We start from the raw sequence: 21,614 nt of genomic DNA, 5'->3' as shown, positions 1-21,614 counted from the left end.
GGTTAAAAACAAAGCAATGTCTTAAGCTTTAAGAGTAATTGGGAAGATACGCCAGTGCATTATACACATGATGTGAAACTTTTATCTTCCAGCAGTTTTACATCTCAGAAACAATGTATTTATTCTGTAATCTAGTTTCAGTATTTAACAGCCTGCAGGTTATTAGTGTTTCACTTTCTTAAAAAGTGAAAATAAACATCTCCTAACATAACTCAAAGAAAATTAAGTTTGAGCTTGTATCTCCCGAGATCTTATTGGTAGACTGCATTCATGGAAACTGCGTTGTGGGGCACGATGGTGAAGTCATTAAGAAGCTTACAGACGTTCTGGCAGATTAGGTTTTTCTCTTCTAATCCTGCAGATTACCACTGCACAAGCCTGCTGGCTGGGAGTGCTTCGATGCGCTGCACAGTTTCTTTACATTGATCATTTTTTTGTTGCTACCACATCACTGCACTGTGTGGACTAAGACGGACACAAGCAGGGTCAAAGTGCTGAGGCAACGCAGCTGCAGGCGGGACAAAGCTTTTCCAAAAAAGTTTACATAAAAACCAGGATTTAGGGATGCATTCTGAGTTGGATTTAAAACAACATGGATTTTTGTAAATATTGCATCATGGAGATTTTTTCTTGGTTTTGACTGAATGTAGGTGGCAGAGGTTGGTTCCAACGGAACTACTAACCTGCACCTAAGAGGAACATTGGCTCGAACAAGGAAGATTATCTTTTCTGGAGGCTAATGCAGGTGGTGACCGCCACTCTCTGCAGTGAAATGGAGACAGAGCCGTGTTGTGAGGAGCATGGAGACCCTGCAGCGGAGCCCACGCAGCCTGAGGTAAGAGAGGCCAACCCCAAGCTCTCTAACGGGGACGGTCACACCGAGCAGCCCTGTGGGCCTGCAGAGGAAGGCGAGGAGCTGAGTGGGAAAGAGCAGGCTGAAACAGAAACCTGTGCAGGAGAGAGTGGATGCACTGAGATAAAAACACCCTCTGATCCTGAGCAAAGTGGAGACACAGGATGCAAGGAGCGGAGGAAACTGAGAAAGACAAATAGCTGGAAGATGGTGCGATTTCAAGATCCATCGACAGAGGATGAGGTGTTGGAGAGAGACAGCTTGGCAGAGAGTCTCTTTCCAGAATATGCATTGGTGGAGTGGACTTCCTCCACCTTTGAGGAGCTGTTTGGGGCAGATGATTGGCAGGACATCACAGGTGAGGATACTTCAGTGAGACACACTTGGTATTGATAATCTTGCAAAATGATCACTAAGTTATTGCAACAATTGCTTCCCATTAATTTAACTTAAAATGTGACTGAATTCAATCTTGGCATGTTTTTGGTTGTTTCTGAGCATGTGTTTACCAACAATCAGAAGATTAATCCTCCTTCCTCCTGCGCGACCTTCTGTATTTTCCTCACGCAGAGGATCGGTTGTTGAGGAAGAAGGTGTTGGAGTCTGAGGCCATGCATGCCCTGAGGCCTGCCTGGGGCCAGGAGGTTACTGTGAAGATGCAATGTGTCCTGGAGGACCGCACAGTGGTGGAGAAGGACTGCAAGCTTGTGTTTGTTATCGGAGAGGGTGATGTAAACCAGGTAACATATTTAGCTTAGTTTTATTCTATCATATTTCAACAGTGACCAATAGTCTTGTTTACATATGGTATTTTTACAGTCTGAGAGTCTACAGACATGTTAGCAGCTCTGTGAAGCTGCACCTATTCTGCCTTCACGTGCTTCTCGGAAATATTGTATTTACCGTACTTACCAGTTATGAGCACATGAACAGCCCCTAAAAGTTGTAATTACAAGTGGGAAATTGGGAACTTTCGATGATACCTTAGTTGCCGAGTTATAAAGTTTGCACGACTTTTCAGGACATGTAAACGGTAACGGTGATGGTAAAAAATTATATATTTTGTTATTTTTTTACTAGTAGCTGTTATTTACTTTTATTACATTTTAGTATCTGCATCTATTAGCAAGCAAGCAAGTAAACGTTTAACTCTAAAGCATGCCAGGCCAGTATACTACCACTGATAACAACGTTATTTTATAACACGAGTTGCAGACTTTACGTCATAAATGCATTAACATAATGGGCAGAAGTCAGTGTTTGGTCAATGGTAAGAAAGTTTTTTAATTAATTAATTACTGCTAAATATCAAATTTTGAAAATTTGACCACATGTAAAATGTAATGTGGTGTTTTAATATTGTAATTTTAACTGCTGTCCATGAAGGGTGGCTTATATTAAATATGAAAATATTAAATTGAATATGAAATATATATATTTATATATATTATTTATTATTTGTATATATATATATATATATATATATATATATATATATATATATATATATATATATATATATATATATATATAAATAATTAAAAAGGTATAAAAAATAAATAAATAAACCAGAAACAGCTATAAACCTCTTGTTTAAACACTTTTAGCATTAAATTGCAACCCATCCTCTTTGTAGCTCTCATGTTCTTTCAACTTTACGACCTAAAAGCTCATAAACACAACAAAGTCAGAAGAACAACTTCCCAACTGGGAAACTACGATTTTCTGACAGCACATGAATTCAGCATACGTCCACTTCTTTTATACAGTCTGGCGCAAAATTAGCATAGAACACAAAGTGCGGCTGAGGCTGAAAGTAATGTCATTAGTTTTTTGGGTCATGAATCATAATAATTCAGATTCAAACTATCATCAAAATCATTTAGATTAATCTTGTGGGAACAACAAATATATGTACCATATTTTTTGAAAATCTGTCAATAGTTCTTGAGATATTTCAGTCAGAACCAACTGACAGATCTAGCATCACTAAAAGCTGATCCATATGCTTTAACCCTTAGAAACCTGGAATGACATCAGTTCTCTCCTGCTACGTTCAGATGCTTTTCACTTGCATTTAAACCTATAAAACCTAAGCGAATTGCATTGTTCTGATTTGGATTGATTTCCTTTGACAACATGGCCAAAAAGGCACTGTCAAAAGAAAAAAAGACAAGAAAATAACCTGAAAATTAATTTAAAAGAGAGAGACAGAGAGAACTTTTTAAAAGCTAATAATTATCGTAGAAAAATAGGGAAAAAATGTCCAGCACATTATTCTTATTCTTATTACAATTGCTATGAATTATTTTATCTAAATATTAATATATATTTTTATTTTTCCACTTTTTTCTTTTTTTTAACCTTTGTTCCTTTCTTTTTTTTGCCAAATTTTAAGGAATGTTCTTGTTACTCCTAACTTGTAACTGGTATCAGGTTTCAAAAGGTTAAACTTGAAATTTATCAGCAGATGTTTTTTTTTTTTTCAGTAATAAAGACAATAAAATGCACAACCCAGAGTTATCCTTTTATGTATTTTGTGTGATTATGTAAAAAGCCCAGTCAGTCCTCTAAATAACGCGTTGTATTTTGACACCTGTAGGCTCTGGAGGAGTGTGTCATGTCTATGCAGAAGAATGAGATCACATTACTGCTGGCAGATTCACTGTATGCCTATGGACTTCTGGGAAGGTAAGGGTTTTCCAACTATTGCTGTCTTTTGAATTACGAAGCAGGTTGAAGCAGAAACAATACTTTGGCAGTTATACTAAATATCAGGCCTCTGGTACCTGTTGCTGTGGGGTAGCCTGGTTATCCAGGGGTAGTGGGGTTAATGAACCATAAACAGGAGCAGATGGCTTCCTCCTAACACCATTCAGAGGCAGCCTATCAATGGTGTGCTTGTAACCTCACAACCTATGGGAGGACATCACTTATTTGACGTCCAAGGAATCAGGTTTACAACCTTTACGCCATTAAAGAGCAAGAATAAACACAGAAGAGATTGGTGTGTCACTGAGAAAAAAAACATTGTTTATAGTTTTAATATTTGCTCTAGATAACTGAAACACGTGAGAAGGAGACGCACTGGTGATTAGACGAAATTGTGTGTAATAAAATAGCAATGGAAATATTTGTCCTTTGAGGTGTGATTAATCATGTGTTGATTTGATCTGTTAGTCTGTTGAATATGTTGCAGCAAAATACTTTGTGTAGTTCTCACTGCTGTGAGGCTTTCTAAGCTCACAGTAATCTACTTTATATTAGCTCTTTCATAAACAGCAAAATTGTAGCCATTAATTTAAGTGATCATATCAACTTTAAGCTAGTGTTTATGAAAGTCTGCACCTATTACAGTAAATTAAGCATTATTAGATAGTTTGAATATGTATGCTCTGTGAGTGGACAGCGGTTCAGAGTCCGCCTGTGTTTTTAAGGACGTGCTGTGCAGTCGTATCAAAACATCCATTCAGCTTCATGTAGGACATGCTGTACCATCAGCACAGCAGCTGTACAGAGGAGTCATGCATAAAAACAAACATGCACCCAGAATTATGTGGCACTAAAAAGTGCCGGATACAGAGCTAAATTCATAATTCAAATCCAGGCTGAAAGTAAAACACAGCCTGTCTGAAAATGTAATGTTCAAATGTACTGAACATCGTGTTGTGTAAGCATGATGTTTTTCTCAGTGTGTGATACTGATTCAGCCTCCTCTGTGTGCTGTGTGTGAGGTCCTGCTTGTGTTATGGAGCTGTGTGAAGGGCTTGATGGGACACGGGGTGTGCGAGGTGAGAGCCAGGGGTCTCTGAGGTGTTGACTAGCCCTCCGTCGTGTGTGGAGAAGGAGGCAGAAAAAACAGAAGGAGGCAACGGGAGGTTAGTTAATGATTGTTTTGATGCAGCTGATTAGGGTTGTGTGCTGTAGAGTCAAAATTAGCCGTGCCATGAGGTAGACAATCAGAGCTCCATGCCAGCTCTTTGATTCAGTTACTGAGGTTGCTGTTTGCTCTGAATGTGATTTTCTCTGGTCACTGAAGTTAAATTCGTTTGTTTATGATTTGGTAAGATAAGTGGGAAAGTCGGTAAAATATGGAATAAAATAGCATGCTACAAACTCATCTGAACTCTAAAGTTAAAAACAACTTGTCCAATGATAGAAAACCTTTGGGAAATACAATTAAACCCCTTTCCCACCAAATGAGCGTGTGCACACATTGTTTTTTAAACACAATAAACCTGCTAAAAGGCGATTGACTGCATTCCCACTTCCAGGGAACACACCGCTGGAGTAAACAAGTTTGCCTTTTTGTGTGTGTGTGTTGTGTGTGTGTTGGTGTCTGTGTGACGTCACGGACAGGCCGGAGAACAGGTAAACTGTAGACAGCAGTAGCAACAGAGGTCTGACTTATACGGATCAATGTTTTAGCACTGCTTAGGTGGAAACAGATGGTAATTAGTGATGGCACATCATTGCATCTCGCCAGTTAGGGAGCTGAAATTACTGTATTCAGCTGGGTGTTGTGTTCCCATCAATGTCCACTGGAGCCGGAGGCGATAAAAAGCTGTGCCTGCTGCAGTCAATTGACCCGGGTGTGAATGCCAATAGTTTTCTTGTTGAGTGTTAGATGAGAAAATTGATGCTGATATATGCTGCTAGAAAAAGGCCTTATGGTGTATGCTGTTTATGTGACTCGTATTAAATGAAGAATATTGTCATTGTTCTGGATAAAAGTGGATTAATTGTGGATTATATTATAAGTGGATTATTAGTGTGCATGTTTAAACTTAAACCAAGCCACATAAAACAGTGAATTTTCATGTTTAAACTTTTTTTCAGATTTATCAAACTGTGTGAATGAGTGAACTTTCACACAATGAACTGCAAATAGCTAGCTATTTCCACCAAGCCCCCTGGAAGTGCACCAGGCTCTGATGCAAATTATATATAGTGGCCAAAAGTAGAATTACACGGTCTGTCAAGTGATGCCCACAGCCCCAAGATTAAATATTTTAGACTACCATTCAAGCTAGCAAAGCGCTGCACTGGAAGTCAGTCACTCCGCTGGTAACCCACTCGGGCACACTCAGCCACCAGAAGATTCTAGAGCCCAAGTGTCATGGGCTTGTAGATCGGGGGGGGGGGGGGTCATGTGTCAATTAGCAGCTGTTATAGGAATGAACTGACCTCCGCCTCCGTGGCTGGCTGTGGCACAGAAGGCACAGAACTCCTGTCTAATAATCCATAGCATTGGTATACTTTGGTAATAGACCTACCCGTTGAGGCCTATTACCAAAGTATTTATTAAAAATAATGATTTGAGCAAATAAGCTGACAAAAATAAGACTCACAAGCAGTGACAGACATCATCTTTCAGAGTAGAATTGACAGCCACAGCATGACAGTGCTGTAAAATGTCAGCAAATCTCATTAGCCTCTCACTGTTTACTGGCAGATGCATTGATTGAACTCTGTCAGTCGCCTGTTGCAAACAGCGCTGCAAAGAGCTCTTCACAGTTATTTATCAGAACCATGCGCAAGGCTGGCCAGACAGTATGATTCAACACAGCACAGTGGAGTGGTCTGCGGCTCGGTGTGGGGGTGATGGGCTAGCTGTAACGAATGATGTGATCGGAGCTGCTGCTCCTTTAAAAGGAGAATGCGAGGATAATGAAACCCCCGCGAAAGTCTGGAGCAATTACCTGATTGATTACAGCGGATAAGCTGTAAGACTGCAAGGAACACTGACGTCTTTCTCGTGACATTAAAGCCTTTGAAAGTGGAGTTGTGACGAAAGACATCACGCTCGCCTTTTCAAGGAACAGCAGCATACGTCAAAGCTATTTCCCACTGCTTAGTCCGAGACACACACAACCTCCCCTCAGTCTGCAGGTCATTATCAGAGAGCAATGGAAGGGAACATCTGTTGATCTCTGCACAGGGACAACTTTAACACTCATAAACCCTCCAGGGGGTCTGCCTCATCGGCTCTGCAAGACCCCAAAGTCAACAACATTAAGTGTCACTAGCAGCTGCTTTATTTCTTCAAATGAAAACTAAACTTGACAAACAAGAAACATACTTCATTTAATGAGCCTCACTATATACAGTGCATGCATTTGTTTCTAGCCATACGTGAAACACATTTAGAGACATCTTAAATGTGAAGTGGTGCCCTGTGAGGTTACATTGGCCAGCTGTCAACAAACATAAACAGGAGCTTAAGTCCTGGAGCTGGCAGCGAAGGTGTTAGTGTACTTTTGCTCTTGGCACAAATGAGAAGTACCTCGGTGGCACATGTTGGAGTGGAGTTAATTAGACCACAGGGATGTGTCATAGTTAAATTAACAGTTTAATCTCATGTCCAGATGGACAGTGGCAGCTAGTTAATCATTCTACTGTTGAATTAACATGTCACAAAGGGATCATGTGATTACAATTCATACTGAAGTAACAGTGTATTTATGTAGAGATTTATAAACCAGTTTGTACAAAATGCTTTATAAAAACATTTACTTTATGTGCACGGAAGCTCACATGTAATTTACACTCTCAGGACACAAAGGTGATCATCAACACCAGCACATGTGTTTTTGTTCTTTTGTTCCAAAAGGAAAGCCAAGGCTATACTCGGTGTGAATCAACCACAGATTGGTAAACTGCCACAGATGTAGTAAAAAAAAAAGAAAAAGAAAAGAAAAGCGAATTAAGTAAATCGCCCCACAGTGTTCACTGTGCTCCCACAAGAAAAGACACAAAACTTTTAGCCTAGACTCTCAGATAATTGACACTTCTTGTTTTGGCATTTTTTGTCTTTATTGGTCAGTAGACAGTAGGTGGTTTTCCATCAACCCGCAAGATGCGCAAATATAGAATATGCCTAATGGAAACACGTCAATTTTATTTATTGCACAAAAGTTTTTACGCTCATATGAGGTGGTCTTTCAGGCAATTAAGAGAACTATATTTCGCAAACTTGCAATGGAAAAACTTTTTTTTTGCTTTTATAGGTCACATGATGCTATAGCATTCCTCTGTGAAATTGTGGACTATCACCTCCCAGAAATCCCCCATACATGGCTACTCTCCAGTATAAGGAGCTTGCCTTTCCCTTATCACTCATGTAACATGCATACGTCACCTTCATTAGAAATAATGACGGCTAGTTCGTGGTTGTAATAGAAATAATCCTGCTCATGATTTGAACATCCATCACCACTTGGGATGTTATTGTTAGAGAAGTCAAATAACATCACTCAGTGGAAATGCAGTCATCTCGCAATTGTGTTTTATCGCTTTAGTTTTTGCAAAAATCTGTAATGTAATGATAGTAAAACATTGAATCAGTGTGGTGTGATATATATTATTGCAACCTGTGATGAAAGGAAAACTTTTCTTAATTGTAGCCTCTACAGAAAAAATGCATGGGACCCAGAATTGAACCCTGGTGTATCCCACGGAGGATAACACAGATATTAAATTACTTACAGTGACTATGAACCAAGCAGATAATATGCAGATCTGGTGAACCACAACACGCAAGTATAGTAGATAATCACATACTAAAGAAATACCCTTTAATGGAACAGTAGAGACACTGTGGAGAGACACCGGAAGGCTATTTTTGTCATTTTCTGAGGGGGGGAAAACAAACAAGTCCCGCTGTGGGAGGAGAGAGGAATCTCCCCCTCTCTGACATAGGGTGAGGTGAGCCTGACGGCTGTTGTAGCTTTGATTATACCAGGCTTACTTATCTGGCAGTGGCAGGTTGGAGCAAGTTCAGTGAAACTTAAGTTCATGGGAAAGTACTGTAACATACTACCCTCGATGACTGGTGGTTATTGATGGTATAATATTTTTCATCAGTTAGTAGCCGTGCAGTTAAACGGGAACTGAGGTAAATGGGTTTTTTTTGTTTTGTCAGTCTGCCACGGAGTCAGAGTGCACAAGTAAATTATAGGTGTTCAGAGTAGTGTAGCTGTAAATACATCAAGGAGTGTGTTTGGTTTTGTGATTTGATTTGGTTCATTCTCTGCCACAGCAGGTGGAGATATGCCCCCTTCAGCTAGCTGCTTTAGACCATATTATTTATACAGTCTATGATACAAACCAAATCACAATCACAACTGCTTATTTACAATAATTTCAGGGTGCTTCTAAAAAAATCTGTATCAGTTCAATTGTAGCCTACGCTATATTTCAAATGTTTTCACCACTTTACCTTGCTGTAAAACAGTCTTACGGACAGGGATTTGAAGCCGTTATATAAAAAACACCGGATTCCACTCAGAAAAACAGTCATTTTACGTCACTAAACAGCAGAGCTGTTGGTCTACCGCTGCCTCCATCAGCTGTTGTTGAAGATAAAGTGGAGACAAGATTCAAATATAGTGAACACTTACACTGACATTGACTAAGGTGGCTAAAATATGTTTAGCTGCAGCCCGTCCACAGCAGGACATCGCTTAGCTTCTGTGCCGGTGTACTGTACTTTATTTTTCAGAGGAGGGGGGAAGCTGGGGTTTTATCTGAAATAAATATAAATTACTACCTTATAAAGTTGTATGTCCCTCGCCTAAGCCAAAATTAAAAACACAAGTCCCTCCTCAGTGCTTACATTTTTTTAAATGTCTGACCCATTTTGCAGCCCCCCCCCTTCCCCCGTCAGTCCCTATCCCAAATCATAGAGGGAGGCCGGGGTAGTGACTAGAAGCATATGCAGTTTACATGACAGAATAGCTTAACTTCCAATCGCATTAGAAATTTGATTTAGTCCAGTTAAAGTCAAAACAAAATCATAAGACTTTTTCTATCATGTAAGTGATGGGTTCTGCAAGGCTGTTCATGGCCATTGCAGTCCTTTGAACAAAACGCTAACATCAGCATGGTAACATGCTTACTGTGACACTGATTACGTTTCAATGCACGTCATCCAGTTTTTGCCCTTTTTCTGAAAAAGACAGTTTTCCTACTAAGCTGTATCGTGGCTGATGAAAATGAATCCCTTACCTATACATGCACCCATGTATACTTAGATGAATGTGCCCTAACATGTCATTTATCATGTCAAAATGTGTGAAAGTGAAATGTATAAAGCTACTTGTGCCATCTTGTTTCTTTGAATCTATATATAGATATATATACAGTGTATACATACAGTCTGCTAGCATGGCTAAGACAAAAAATGAAACTTTAAAAAATATGATAAAACTACCAGCAATATTGTTTCAGGAAGCACACAAAGTTAACAAAATCACAGACATAAAAAGCCAGAAAAGGAATCTCATCAAAAAAGTAAATGTAACCATTAGATCAGAAAATGTTTTCATCCAGACTGGAATGTCATCAGGTCAAAATTACGTGGACCAGGTCACAATTAGATTTGACCTGCAGATGATCCAGCCTGCTTTGAAACTAATTGTTGAATAAAACGTTCGATGTAAATCGGTGTTCAAGCATTATGTTTGATACACAAAGTCAAATATTTACCCAGAACTAATCAGTGACCAGTGAATCGTCTTCCTGGGAATGTGCTCGAGGGGAATCTTTGTTGACACTCTTGAAGAAGTTGGCGAGTGTAAAACGCCTCTCCCCGTGGCCTCAGAGGCACACACCCATATCCAGCGGGGAATGCAGCTGAAAAAGGTAACAGTGACACTTCTCGGAGCAGAAAGTCAGGCGGGCCAAGAAATTCACTGAACAAAGCGGCAACATGTGAAAGTGTCAAACCAGAAATGCAATCAATGGGATCAAGTGGAATGATCAGTGAGGAGACTTGTAGGCATAGCCAGCTTTGAAAGATGTGAGAAATGTCAGTGATTTACGTATATGACAGAGGGTTGGGCGTTTGGTCCATATATGATTGTGTGTGTTCTTCCTCTTGTTACAAACCATCCTATCTGCTTATCACCCAACAATACACGATGCGGCTGAGAACTGGCAGTTCTGCTTTCCATTACATGGAGCACTTACCAATAGACAGGTACAGTGACTCACTGGCCACACAGTTGTACTGGTGTCTGTCACTTTTATGCACACAAGCCCTCCTCCCCTGTCTGCAGTACGTAAGCATGTTGTCCACGCAAAGAATCTGTGAGGTGGAGATCCTCTCTGTGCTGGAGGTGGTGTGACTCACTCTGCAGAGCCACCGGGATCCAATGAATAATACGACCTTTGACGACTGTGGAAAACACATTAATGGATCAAACCATTCTTCTACACATTGGTGTTCCCTCAGTGCAGAAATACTGTTCAGTGTGATTCAGTACATTTACATGCACAGTTCTGTCAAGCTATGGTTATAGCTTGATTAGGCCATTTAATTGGACTGCTGTCCTTGTCCAGGAATACAAACACTGGGGGAGAATCCATTTATCGTATGTCCAACCCCTTAACAGTATGTCCAACTCTGCCACAGCAGGTGGAGATATGCCCCCTTTCAGCTAGTTGCCATAAACCTATATTGTTTATACAATCTATGATGCAGACAAAATCACTACTTTTTATTTTCATTAACTTCAGGTTAAAATACTGCCACGTCACACACTTATAATCAAGCGGCACTGAGCAAACTCTGCCTTCCTTGTTTAGTTTTAAGCTACCTAAAAATCAATATCAGTTTAAATGCAGCCTACGCTATATTTAGAATATTCTCACCACTTGGCCAATTGCCATAAGACAGCCCTTGCCAATGGGGATTTGAAGCCGTCCTATCAAAAACACCAGCCTCCTCTGAGAAAAACACTTCTTTTACTCCAAAGAACGGTGGAGCTGCTGTTCTACCACTGCCTCCACCAGCTGTTGTGTATAGAGGAGTAAATATTAAAATATAGTGCACACTTAAAATGATATTGATTTTTTTAGGTGGCTAAAATATGTTTTGCTGCAGCCGGTCCACAGCAGGACATCACTTAGCTTCCAGGCCGGGGTTGTGGGACTATACTGTATTTATCAGAGGAGGGGGGTGGCTGGGGTTTGACTTTTTTATTTGAAATAAATATATAATACAACCTTTTCAAGTTACATGTCCATCACCTAAGCCAAAATTAAAATCGCAAGTCCCTCCTCAGTGCTTACATTGTTTTAAACTGCCTGGCCGTTTTGCTGCCCCCCCTTCCCCCCTCATAAGTGCCGGACAGTCCCCATCCGTAAACACCAAAGGGGAAGGGATGTGGCGACTATGAGCACCCGCAGATCATCTAGTGCAGTTAAAGTCTGACTGAGGTGTTTACATGACGGAATAGCTCGACTTATAATCACATTATCTGGGATTTTGAGAAATTCGATTTAGTCCAGTTTCAGTCAGACTAACATGTTTACATATATTTTAAAAGTCCAGTTTTAGTCGGATTAACTACATAATCAGACTTTTTCTGACATCATGTAAACTTACTGAGTGACACAAGAAGTCTCTTTCTGTGTGCTTATGTGAATTATACAAGTCTGAATGCAGCTTTTTGGCTCTGTGTGCCTCTTTCCTGGGACACACACAGCAGGCTGACGAGAAACCACACCCAGACCTCACGCTCCAGGAGCAGGCCAGCAAGCACACTCCAGATAAGATCAGGCCCAGCTGTCGATCAGCATGCACTCTCTTGTTTGTCACAACTGCTGCCACATTAGTCTGAAACTTCACGTGTTGACCTGTAACTAAAAAGAAATGTGTGATTACATGTGATCAAAGTAGCCTCTTTGTGTTACCTCTGAAAACTAGAAGGTGGGTTGTTTTGGCACCAGTGCAGTTTTTTTGCCACTCAGACCGATGTTTGAACTGTGCATGTCCCTCATCTAATCTCACTGGATGTTTACCTTTTTCCCCTGCTGCTAGCAGGCTTATCTTTCTCATCGACACAGCCAGGGTTGTTATATAGCACTGCCCTCTCTTATATCTACTTCTGCTTTCTGTGGTCAGGGGCTATTTAGTGGACAGTAAATCTCATGTGCTTTTATTGAATTTTAGGTAAGTATTTTTAGAGTGGATAAAACTTGGAGTTAAGTTGGCTTTTGTTGCATGACCATCGCACTGGTGGAGCTTTATTAGCATTGTCTAGCTTTAGTTGCTGTTGCTTTATTCATGTAGTTTTGTCCCAATTTTCTCCACATTTTGAAAGCTGAATTTCCTCTCACTCTGCAGTTCTTGTCATAGAGGGATGTTACGTGAGTACAGTAGAATTAAAACTCACAACATTCTCAGTTTACTGCAGGGTACATAAGTCAACAGATGAGGACAAAGAGGACAGTGGCTGACTCAATGCAAACCGCTTCCCACTGGGACAGCCACGCCAACAAGACAAACATGTTGCAAAACCAACACAACAAATTTTTTACTCCAGCTACAACAGGTTCAAAGTAGGAGACGCTACACATTTTAAAAACAAATGATTTGGCTCAACAAAAAATTAATGTGACAACTTCTAATGGAATCATGTGCAATAAGTGCACTTCACTGAGTTAGGGGAATTAACTTCTCATTTTTAAGCAGCACTTACTTTATAACTGATAGTACAACACAAGTTTTAATCAAGAAAGTTTGGCCTGCAGGTCCCTAACACAGTCTTAACTGTCTAAATTTGTCCAAACATTTTAAGTGGTCAGGGGAGGAAATGTAAAATCCTAGAAAAATTAAATTATCAAGTCAGTCATTATCTTACTATAGCTACATTTTTTTAATCAGCTAACATGTAAATTCAAGTTTAAATTCCACACAATACTAAGTTAATGTAATATCAATATTATGAAGGTTTATCTAATTTTTATCCTGCAACTATGCATTTAATTAGGTGGTGGTGATAGGTCTACAATAGTACAAGTAAAGTCAAGTCAAGTCAAGTCAGTTTTATTTATAGAGCCCATTATCACAAAACATGGTTTGCCTCAGAGGGCTTTACAGTGTATGACATCCCTCTGCCCTTAGACCCTCACATCACCCAAGGAAAAACTCCCGAAAAAGAACCCCTGAACGGGGGAAAAAAAGGAAGAAACCTCAGGAAGAGCGGTAGAGGATGATGAGGGATCCCTCTTCCAGGACGGACAGACGAGCAATAGATGTCGTAAATAACAAATGAAATACAATCATGGCAAAAAAGGAAAGAGAAAGAGAGAGGGGGAGAGAGGCACGGCAATAATAGACACAGATGCATGTCATATTACAATAATGGTAGGTGTGAAAATATTAAATGCACTCTATGATGATATTGTGGGTGTTGATAAGAGTCTCATGCATATGTTGATAGGGAGGTGTCCAAAGGCAAGATCACAGCATCGGCGCAACCAGGACCAGACCAAAATCAGGGCGAGCGGGGGGCACAGTATCAGTACAGCCACAGCACGAGCACAACCAAAGGCAGGGTCGCAGCATCAGCACAGCTATCACCACAGTCAGGCACAGTCAAGGTTACGGCCAGGATCCAGGAAAACTAGGAAACAGGGGAGCAGGAATGCTCCCGAGAGGCAACAGAATTAGCGTAGTGCAGAAGTAAGTGGCAAAATTTAAATAAGCATCATCATGTCACCAAAATCATAATGTGTTTCTTTGAAATTTATAGACATAATTTTGTTCACATAGCTTATTTTTACATGTATTGTGTGTATTAGTAAATACGTATTTGAAAGTATATATGTTTTTCCAATCCTTATCAAAGAAGCAACCCTGCATGGCCGTCTAAGTCCTCTGCACAGTGACAGTGAGTGGTGTTATTGGCCATGTTCTTGATTTTTTTTCACCTGCCAGAGATATGTTTTATCACAAGGCTCACGGGGAAGACCCTTGCAGGCTTCCCACCTGCATAACCCAACATATTGTGCAGATCCTTTACTTAACTTGTAAACAAACAAAAGTTACATTTACATCCAGCGATCTACCATCTTTGCTCGATGGATCTGTGCAGAATTATATGGGTAGCAGTTACATCACTGCCTCTAGTCCAAAAAAAAACAACTTTAAAAACAGAGCAGGGTCAATTTATATTTACCATATGTTTTCCTTTACAAAGCAAAAAAACTGGATACACTCTATACATTGGACCAATACTGATGTCCAAACTAATATTCCACCACTGGTTGAAATGCACCGAGACTCAATCTACTTTGTAATGCTTGCTTTGTCTTCCTATTAAGACGCTGACTTTATTTTTAGCTCATTCTTTTTTGATATCAGGCTTCCTTAATCCTCATCATCTCAGCTGCTGTTAAAATAGTTGTTGGCACCCAAAAATGTAGCAAAGATTTTCTCATCTGACCTTTCACAATAAAAATAAAAATTAATCTACAACAACAGATCATCCATTTTCTTGCTAGGATCCTTATCAGAAAGTTTGAGTTCCTGCTGTCCTGCCCTCACCTCTGTATCTCCCATGAGTTGGTGTCAAAACATGCCGTCTGCACTGGAACGCTGTCAACGTTGTCATGCTTCACTGACAGCACCTCCCGTCCACTGTGCCACTAGCTGCTCTGTGTTGTATAACCACAATGTTGCAAGAGTCTGTTTTCCAGAGCGTGGCATGCCAAGAGGGGCACATGGGAGAAACACACGTGAGATGACATTTTAGCCCTACCAGCACCTTCCTACCCATGGCAGGCACTCTTTTTAAATCATCCATGCCTCCTGTGCACAACACACACAGCCAGAGAGATTAGTGGAGCATGACAAAAATAAGCTGTCTGCACTGAACTGGTTTTATAAGTGAGATCATGTCCTTGTAAGCAAGCAGGTATGAACTGTCCTGTGTGTTAGCGACTGGCTGTGTCTCACTTATCCAAAGTAAAATGTAAAAAGTGTCAGTGAAAACAAACAATATGATTATTTGAGAACTTTTACTGTGTAGAAGGTGCTTTTTAGATTGTGAAATAGCATCCGAAACCCCCGTACCCCTGATATTTTTCCAAAGTTCTTTTTTACTTTAATTCACAGTTTTTAGAGAATTACTCCTGTTGCATTTCCGTCTTCTGCCACCATGAGGTTGACATTTTTTGGCCTGTCTCCAGAACTTGCTCATGGATTGTCATTATCGTTATTGCCAATGTACATGCTGAAGAAGGGCATCTGGTCCAAAACGTCTATGTGGCAATAATAAAAAATGCTGTATTGGAGTGCTGTCCTAAATTCTCGCTTCAGGATGAATTGCACTTACTTTGATCTAGCACAGTTTATAAGGTCCAGTATTTTGGTTTATGACCACATAGCTGCAAAATTAGGAGCATTTCATCGGTATCAGCTGTACTTAGCGTTTTGTCCTTACTAGCAAACGTAAGCATGCTAACGTAAACTTAGGGGGCATTTGGCAATGGTTCTTGCATGAAATGTTAAACTTTGGTTGTGGTTTGGCCTTTGGTTCACAAGACAACAGTGTTTAGGGGGCCTAAAAACGCAAACTTTTGAAACCGGGTTCCAGAGTGTAATTTTGTGAAAATGCCAACCCTGCTGTCGTCGTGTAAACTGGCTGTGTGTGGATCCTGTGAGAATGGTGATGTCACGGCCGCACTTCATGCATGCGAAGCAAATTTGTTTAAATTTTCCCTTACTTTTTGTTTCAACAATACTTTGGTTATATTTTTGCACAAGAACACTTGAATATTAAGAAAGGTCATTTTTTGGCATAAAATACCTGTCACTTTAAAGACGATGGGATACATGTGAAATATGCAAATGTAACATATCGGTGATTTGCAGAAACATACAATGCCAAATTTTTCATTCTTTTTGGTGACTGGGCTGTTGTGCAGCCACCTTGACTCTGTGTTATGTACGTATGGCTTTGTATTCATAGCTGCTTCCAATCTCTCTTGTCATTGCGCTAAAACAGAAGCTGTTTCTGGGATTCTTCGACTCCCAGGACCACCCAGCCCCACTCGTCATTTGTGGCTCGGAGACGTCACTTCTTGTTAAGGTTTTACAATTTTAGAAACACATTTCAAACTACAAAGGAATGCAACTTCCTGTAACGTGAGCTCAGACAGACTGTTTGGGCAACTCATGAACCCACTTTATACATTTGCTCTTTTGTAACTCCAGAGTAAAGCGGATGGGATAGATATACATAATCATACAGTATGAAACAAGTCTGCGTCAATAGGTGAACATGATTTACTGCAACATACTGTGGCAGAAGTAGTGACAACAGTGTATCTGAGGGAATAAGCTTCATGTGCCAGTACAGAAGTGTGATACTCGTGCTGTGGAGGGATGTGAGGTGGCGGGTGCTGCCTGCGACATCTGTATCAGAGTGACAAGTGGCACTGATGTGTGTGTGTTACTGCAGGGTGTGTGTGTGTGTGTGTGTGTGTGTGTGTTTGTGTGTGTGTGTGTGTGTGTGCGTGCGTGCGTGCGTGCATGTGTGTGTGTTAGGGGGATGGAGAGGTACCGTCAGTGGGGACGTGGAGCGTGAGTCATCTCATTGAGACGTCAGTGCTTCGTCATCAGTTGTCTGCAACAGTCTCACAATATCACACACATGCATGCACACACGCACCCGACAGAAAAGATTCCTCTCAAAGTTAATGACTGGCAGACTCCCACTGATGCCCTCACTGCAGAATCAAAATCAGATGTGCAGTGATTAAGCTGAAGGGATTAACTAAGTAGATCTCATTATGAATGGAACAGTCTCTGTTGTTTGATAGCACTGATGGGATTAGTTGCACTGCGGTAATGTTTCGTGTTGTCATTCCAGATGGCGAAGGACAATACAAGTGAGCTCATGTATAGCTAAACACTGTCTGTGTTAGAAAACAAATCAACAAAATAAAAGCCAAAAACAGGCTAAAGTTCCTTGTAAATTGGCTCCTTGTGTTTGCTTTCGAAGCTCTCTGCCAGTGCGGTCACATGCACAGTTTAGTCGAGCTACAGTTACAGCTCAATTAGGTCATTTAATTGGACTGCTGTCCTTGTACCAGTGTATAAGCATGGAGGAGAATCTATTTATTGGTGGAAATATGTCCAACTCCGCCACAGCAGCTGGATATATGCCCCCTTTCAGTTAGTTGCTATAGAATTATATTATTGATACAGTGTATGATATAGACAAATCACTATCACAACTGTTTATTTATAATAACATCAGGGTTGAAAACTGCCACGTCACGTACATATAATCAAATCGTGCTGAGTAAACTCTGCCTTCATTGATTAGTTTTAAGCCACCTAAAAAAAATCTATCAGTTTAAGTGAACACTATAGTCACGATATTTCCACCACTTTACCTTGGTGTCAGACAGCCCTTACCGACAGGGATTTGAAGCTGTTATATCAAAAACACCAGACTCCACTCAGAAAGTCATTTTACTACACTGAACGACGGAGCTGCTGCTCTACCACTGCCTTAATTAGCTGTTGTGGAAGGTAAAGAGGAGACATTGTTCAAATATAATGAACACGTAAACTGATATTGATTTTTTAGGTGGTTAGATTAAGTTTTTCTGTGTCCACAGCAGTGCATTGCTTAGCTGTGCTGGTGTTGTGGGGCTGTACTTTATTTATCAGAGGAGAGGGGTGGCTGGGGTGTGACTTTTTTATTTAAAATAAATATAAAATACTACCTTATGAAGTTGTATGTCCCTCACCTAGGCCAGAATTAAAAATGCAAGTCCCTCCTTAGTGCTTACATTTTTAAAAAATGCCTTACCCATTTTGCAGCACCCCTTCCACCCTCATAAGTGACGAACAGTCTCTATCCATAAACACAGAGGGAGGCCAGAGGGGCGACTAGAAGCACACACAGAACACCTCGTCCAGTTAAAGTCTGACTAAGGTGACAGAATAGCTCAACTTCCAATCGCATTGTCTGGGTGTGTTGGTCCAGTTTTGAGAAATTCGAATTAGACCAATTTCAGTCGGACTAACATGTTTACATGAATTTTAAAAGTCCAGTTTCAGTCAGACTAACACAATAATTCCATTTTTTCTAACATCATGTGAACGTACTGAGTGAGGAGATTGACCCAAGCCATTGCCACTGGCTCTGGTCAAGCAAAGTCAAGCCCTTCCGCCTGAGAAACAAGCCTCTTCCACATGACTGATGCTCCGGGTCTCATTGCTGTGCACAGCCATCACAGAGTGACTTTAAAGGATTGTGCTAATGGCTCCGCTACATTTGCTTTACTCAGCCTGCCTCTCCGTGACAACCTGACTAATAAGTCAGGAGTTCAGCGTGCTGCTATTGATTCACAGGCTGCACAAGGAGGTAGAGCCGGCTGCTGCTGAAATGAAGCTGGATCTTTATTGGTTAGATAACAGACACACTCTCAGCGAGGCAGTCATATCTCTCGTGGACAGCGATATGACAGGAGAGTGACAGTGAATGATAATGATGATGTATTTCTTGCACAAACACTGCACAAGTTCAGAAAAGTCAACATAATGTATGTGTTTGTAAATAACCCTTTAGTTATGTTTGACATTAAAAACGGGAAGGCTCAGTGTAGCTGTACAGGTGCATGTGCTGCTTTAAAGTTACATTTAAATCATCAGTCAGGGATTGTTGATAACTGCCTTCTGTTTGTTGTGCACTCAATTTGCAAAACAATATTCGAGACACGGTGACATTTTCTCGGTGGGAGTTATCTGGTTTCGGCACATGCATGTGTGACAGCTCGGACTTCGAAGGGAAATTAGTTTCTGATCAATATCTCTTTATGACATTTATTCCATCGGCTGAATGTCATACATAAAGCAATGAGCAGCTTGCGGTCGCAAACGTTAATGTTCACAACAGTGTAACCACAGAGGGAGGCAAACAGCAGCTCTGTTGAATGATTATGAATGCCTTACCCATATTTTTTCATGCCAAAATCGCACTTTTGTGGAAAAAATAACACTTTGATCTGAGTGCAAATGAAATTGCTCATCCAAACAGAGAGAATAAAATACCCCTTGCAAAATTCTGGGATTCATATGTTCACTGAAGAGGGCAGACATTTGTGTGAAGTGTACCCGTAATGGAAGACGAGAACTTTCATCTTTCAAAGAGCAGAATTTTTTGGCTCCTTGCTCAGAATTTGTCGCAACTTTGAAGTTCACAAGTGAAATCCAAAACTGGCAGAGATTCAGTTTATATAGACATAACGTCTGAGCAAAGAAAGAACCTAGCTGTCATTGCCATTAACTACAGCTTCACTTTTACCTCGCTGAGAAACTAAACCTCTCTCCCCGGGGCTGCATGAGAAATTGCCACTTGACCGCTCCGTACACACCTCGGAGACATCTGCTTGTTCGCATCGATTGATTATGGATTTAGAGTCAATCCTGGGATAAGATATCTTCCACAGATAACAGTGAGGCTGTTATTCTAGATAATGACCTCCGGTGATGTATTTCTATGCAAGACAGATTGCTCTTATCCATCCTAACCAAGACCAAAAGCTTTGAACTTTTTTTTTTTTTTTTTTTTTTTTTTTAAGGAATTATTCATCTAGATGCTGCCACACATCAGAGCCCAAACCGTTGAGACATTTCAGATCATTGCATAAGGTTGTCCTGCTCACATGTGAGTCAGAGTGAAGCTGTTGTTTTACCTTAAAAGCTTTAAACGTTTATCGTTCACTCCATCATTCACAGCAGAGAGGTGGAACTCACAGCTGACACAACTCTAATTATGATGATAAATTTAGCTTGCACATTTTAATTTGATTTGACATGAAACTTGAAAAATGTGGTAAAAATGAGCTTGATGTGATGAATAAACATCTTTACTATTCATCACACTTTGTAAAAAACAGCAGAAAGATGAAGTAAACAAATGGTTAGTGAGGAAAGTCGAACATTTAATAAGATGGCGATATTTTTTAAAGGAGTTGGATAAGACCACTGAGTGTAAAGATGGATGTAATTTCTCCACAAAATGAAGCAGGCGCTGTCATCTTGCTCTGGTGATGTCATTTGGAGCCAGAGTATTGCTACGCTCCATTTACCCTGGAAGTTGGAGGTCAGCGCTGGGAATGATGATGATGAGTTGAGGGCTGGAGACAGTGTTGCCAGATTGGAAATGTCAAACTATCATACCAGGGGCTCAAAATTACTGTATTTTGAGAAAGATTACCATTAGGCAGTCGCAATTGTGAGAACGAACACGTGAACTTTATAACTTTCATAAACAAGTATTTAAATGACTTTTTGACACATCTACAAATCTACCCATACCCACTGCCTTAAAGATATTTCTCAGTTTACACGGCTCTGCCCACAGCTGACGTCATATTAAGTATATGAATGAAAGCGAGCATGTATGTGGAAAAAAGTCCATTCAGTTTGACATTTTTTTGTGGTAGCCTCCTCATGTCATCATGGTCTACACCAAATACGATTGGCTGTAAGGAGATCATGTGATGCCTAAACACAGATGGTGAAGCCAGGAAATTAGTTAATATGAGTTGTGTATAAGTGCAGTAAGTGCTTATTGTAAGTGTCACAGTGGTGAATTTATCATACATTACAGCAATTTTGAAATTACTGATCATACAGGCAGCAAAATTATCGCGTACTACGTGTATGTGTATGCATGATGGCTGCCACGCATCCCCTATATCCATTTGGCATGTCAGCTGTGCGCGGCCTCAGAACTTTACACAATGCAGCCACGATGGGCGGCTGTGGCTCAAAGGTAGAGTGGGTCGTCCTCTAAGGAGCGTTCAATCCCCAGCTCCTCCAGGCAACATGTCAAAGTATCCTTGGGTCATCGGAGTGTGTGTGAATGATTACTGAGTAGCAGGTGGTACGTTGTACGGTAGCCTCGGCCACCACTGTGTGAATGTGTGTGTGAATGGGTCAATG

General features: G+C 40.5%; 1 protein-coding gene across 1 annotated transcript in view; it reads left to right on the top strand.

Annotated features, from left to right (window-relative positions):
- The first annotated feature begins 350 nt into the window (after positions 1–350).
- fkbp16 (FKBP prolyl isomerase 16) overlaps positions 351–21,614 on the top strand; it is a 47,883-nt gene continuing 26,619 nt past the window's right edge. The window contains exons 1-3 of the mRNA XM_088080599.1: positions 351–1,211; positions 1,424–1,593; positions 3,456–3,544. Of these exons, the coding sequence (XP_087936725.1) occupies positions 740–1,211; positions 1,424–1,593; positions 3,456–3,544 (731 nt within the window). The 5' untranslated portion in view covers positions 351–739. The remainder of the gene's footprint in view (positions 1,212–1,423; positions 1,594–3,455; positions 3,545–21,614) is intronic.

Source organism: Plectropomus leopardus, chromosome 7 (assembly GCF_026936395.1).
Source record: "Plectropomus leopardus strain MGB_pleo_1.0 chromosome 7, ASM2693639v1, whole genome shotgun sequence".
NCBI lineage: Eukaryota > Metazoa > Chordata > Actinopteri > Perciformes > Serranidae > Plectropomus > Plectropomus leopardus.
Note: the sequence above shows the minus strand (reverse complement) of the source record. Positions and strands in the feature narration are given on the sequence as shown.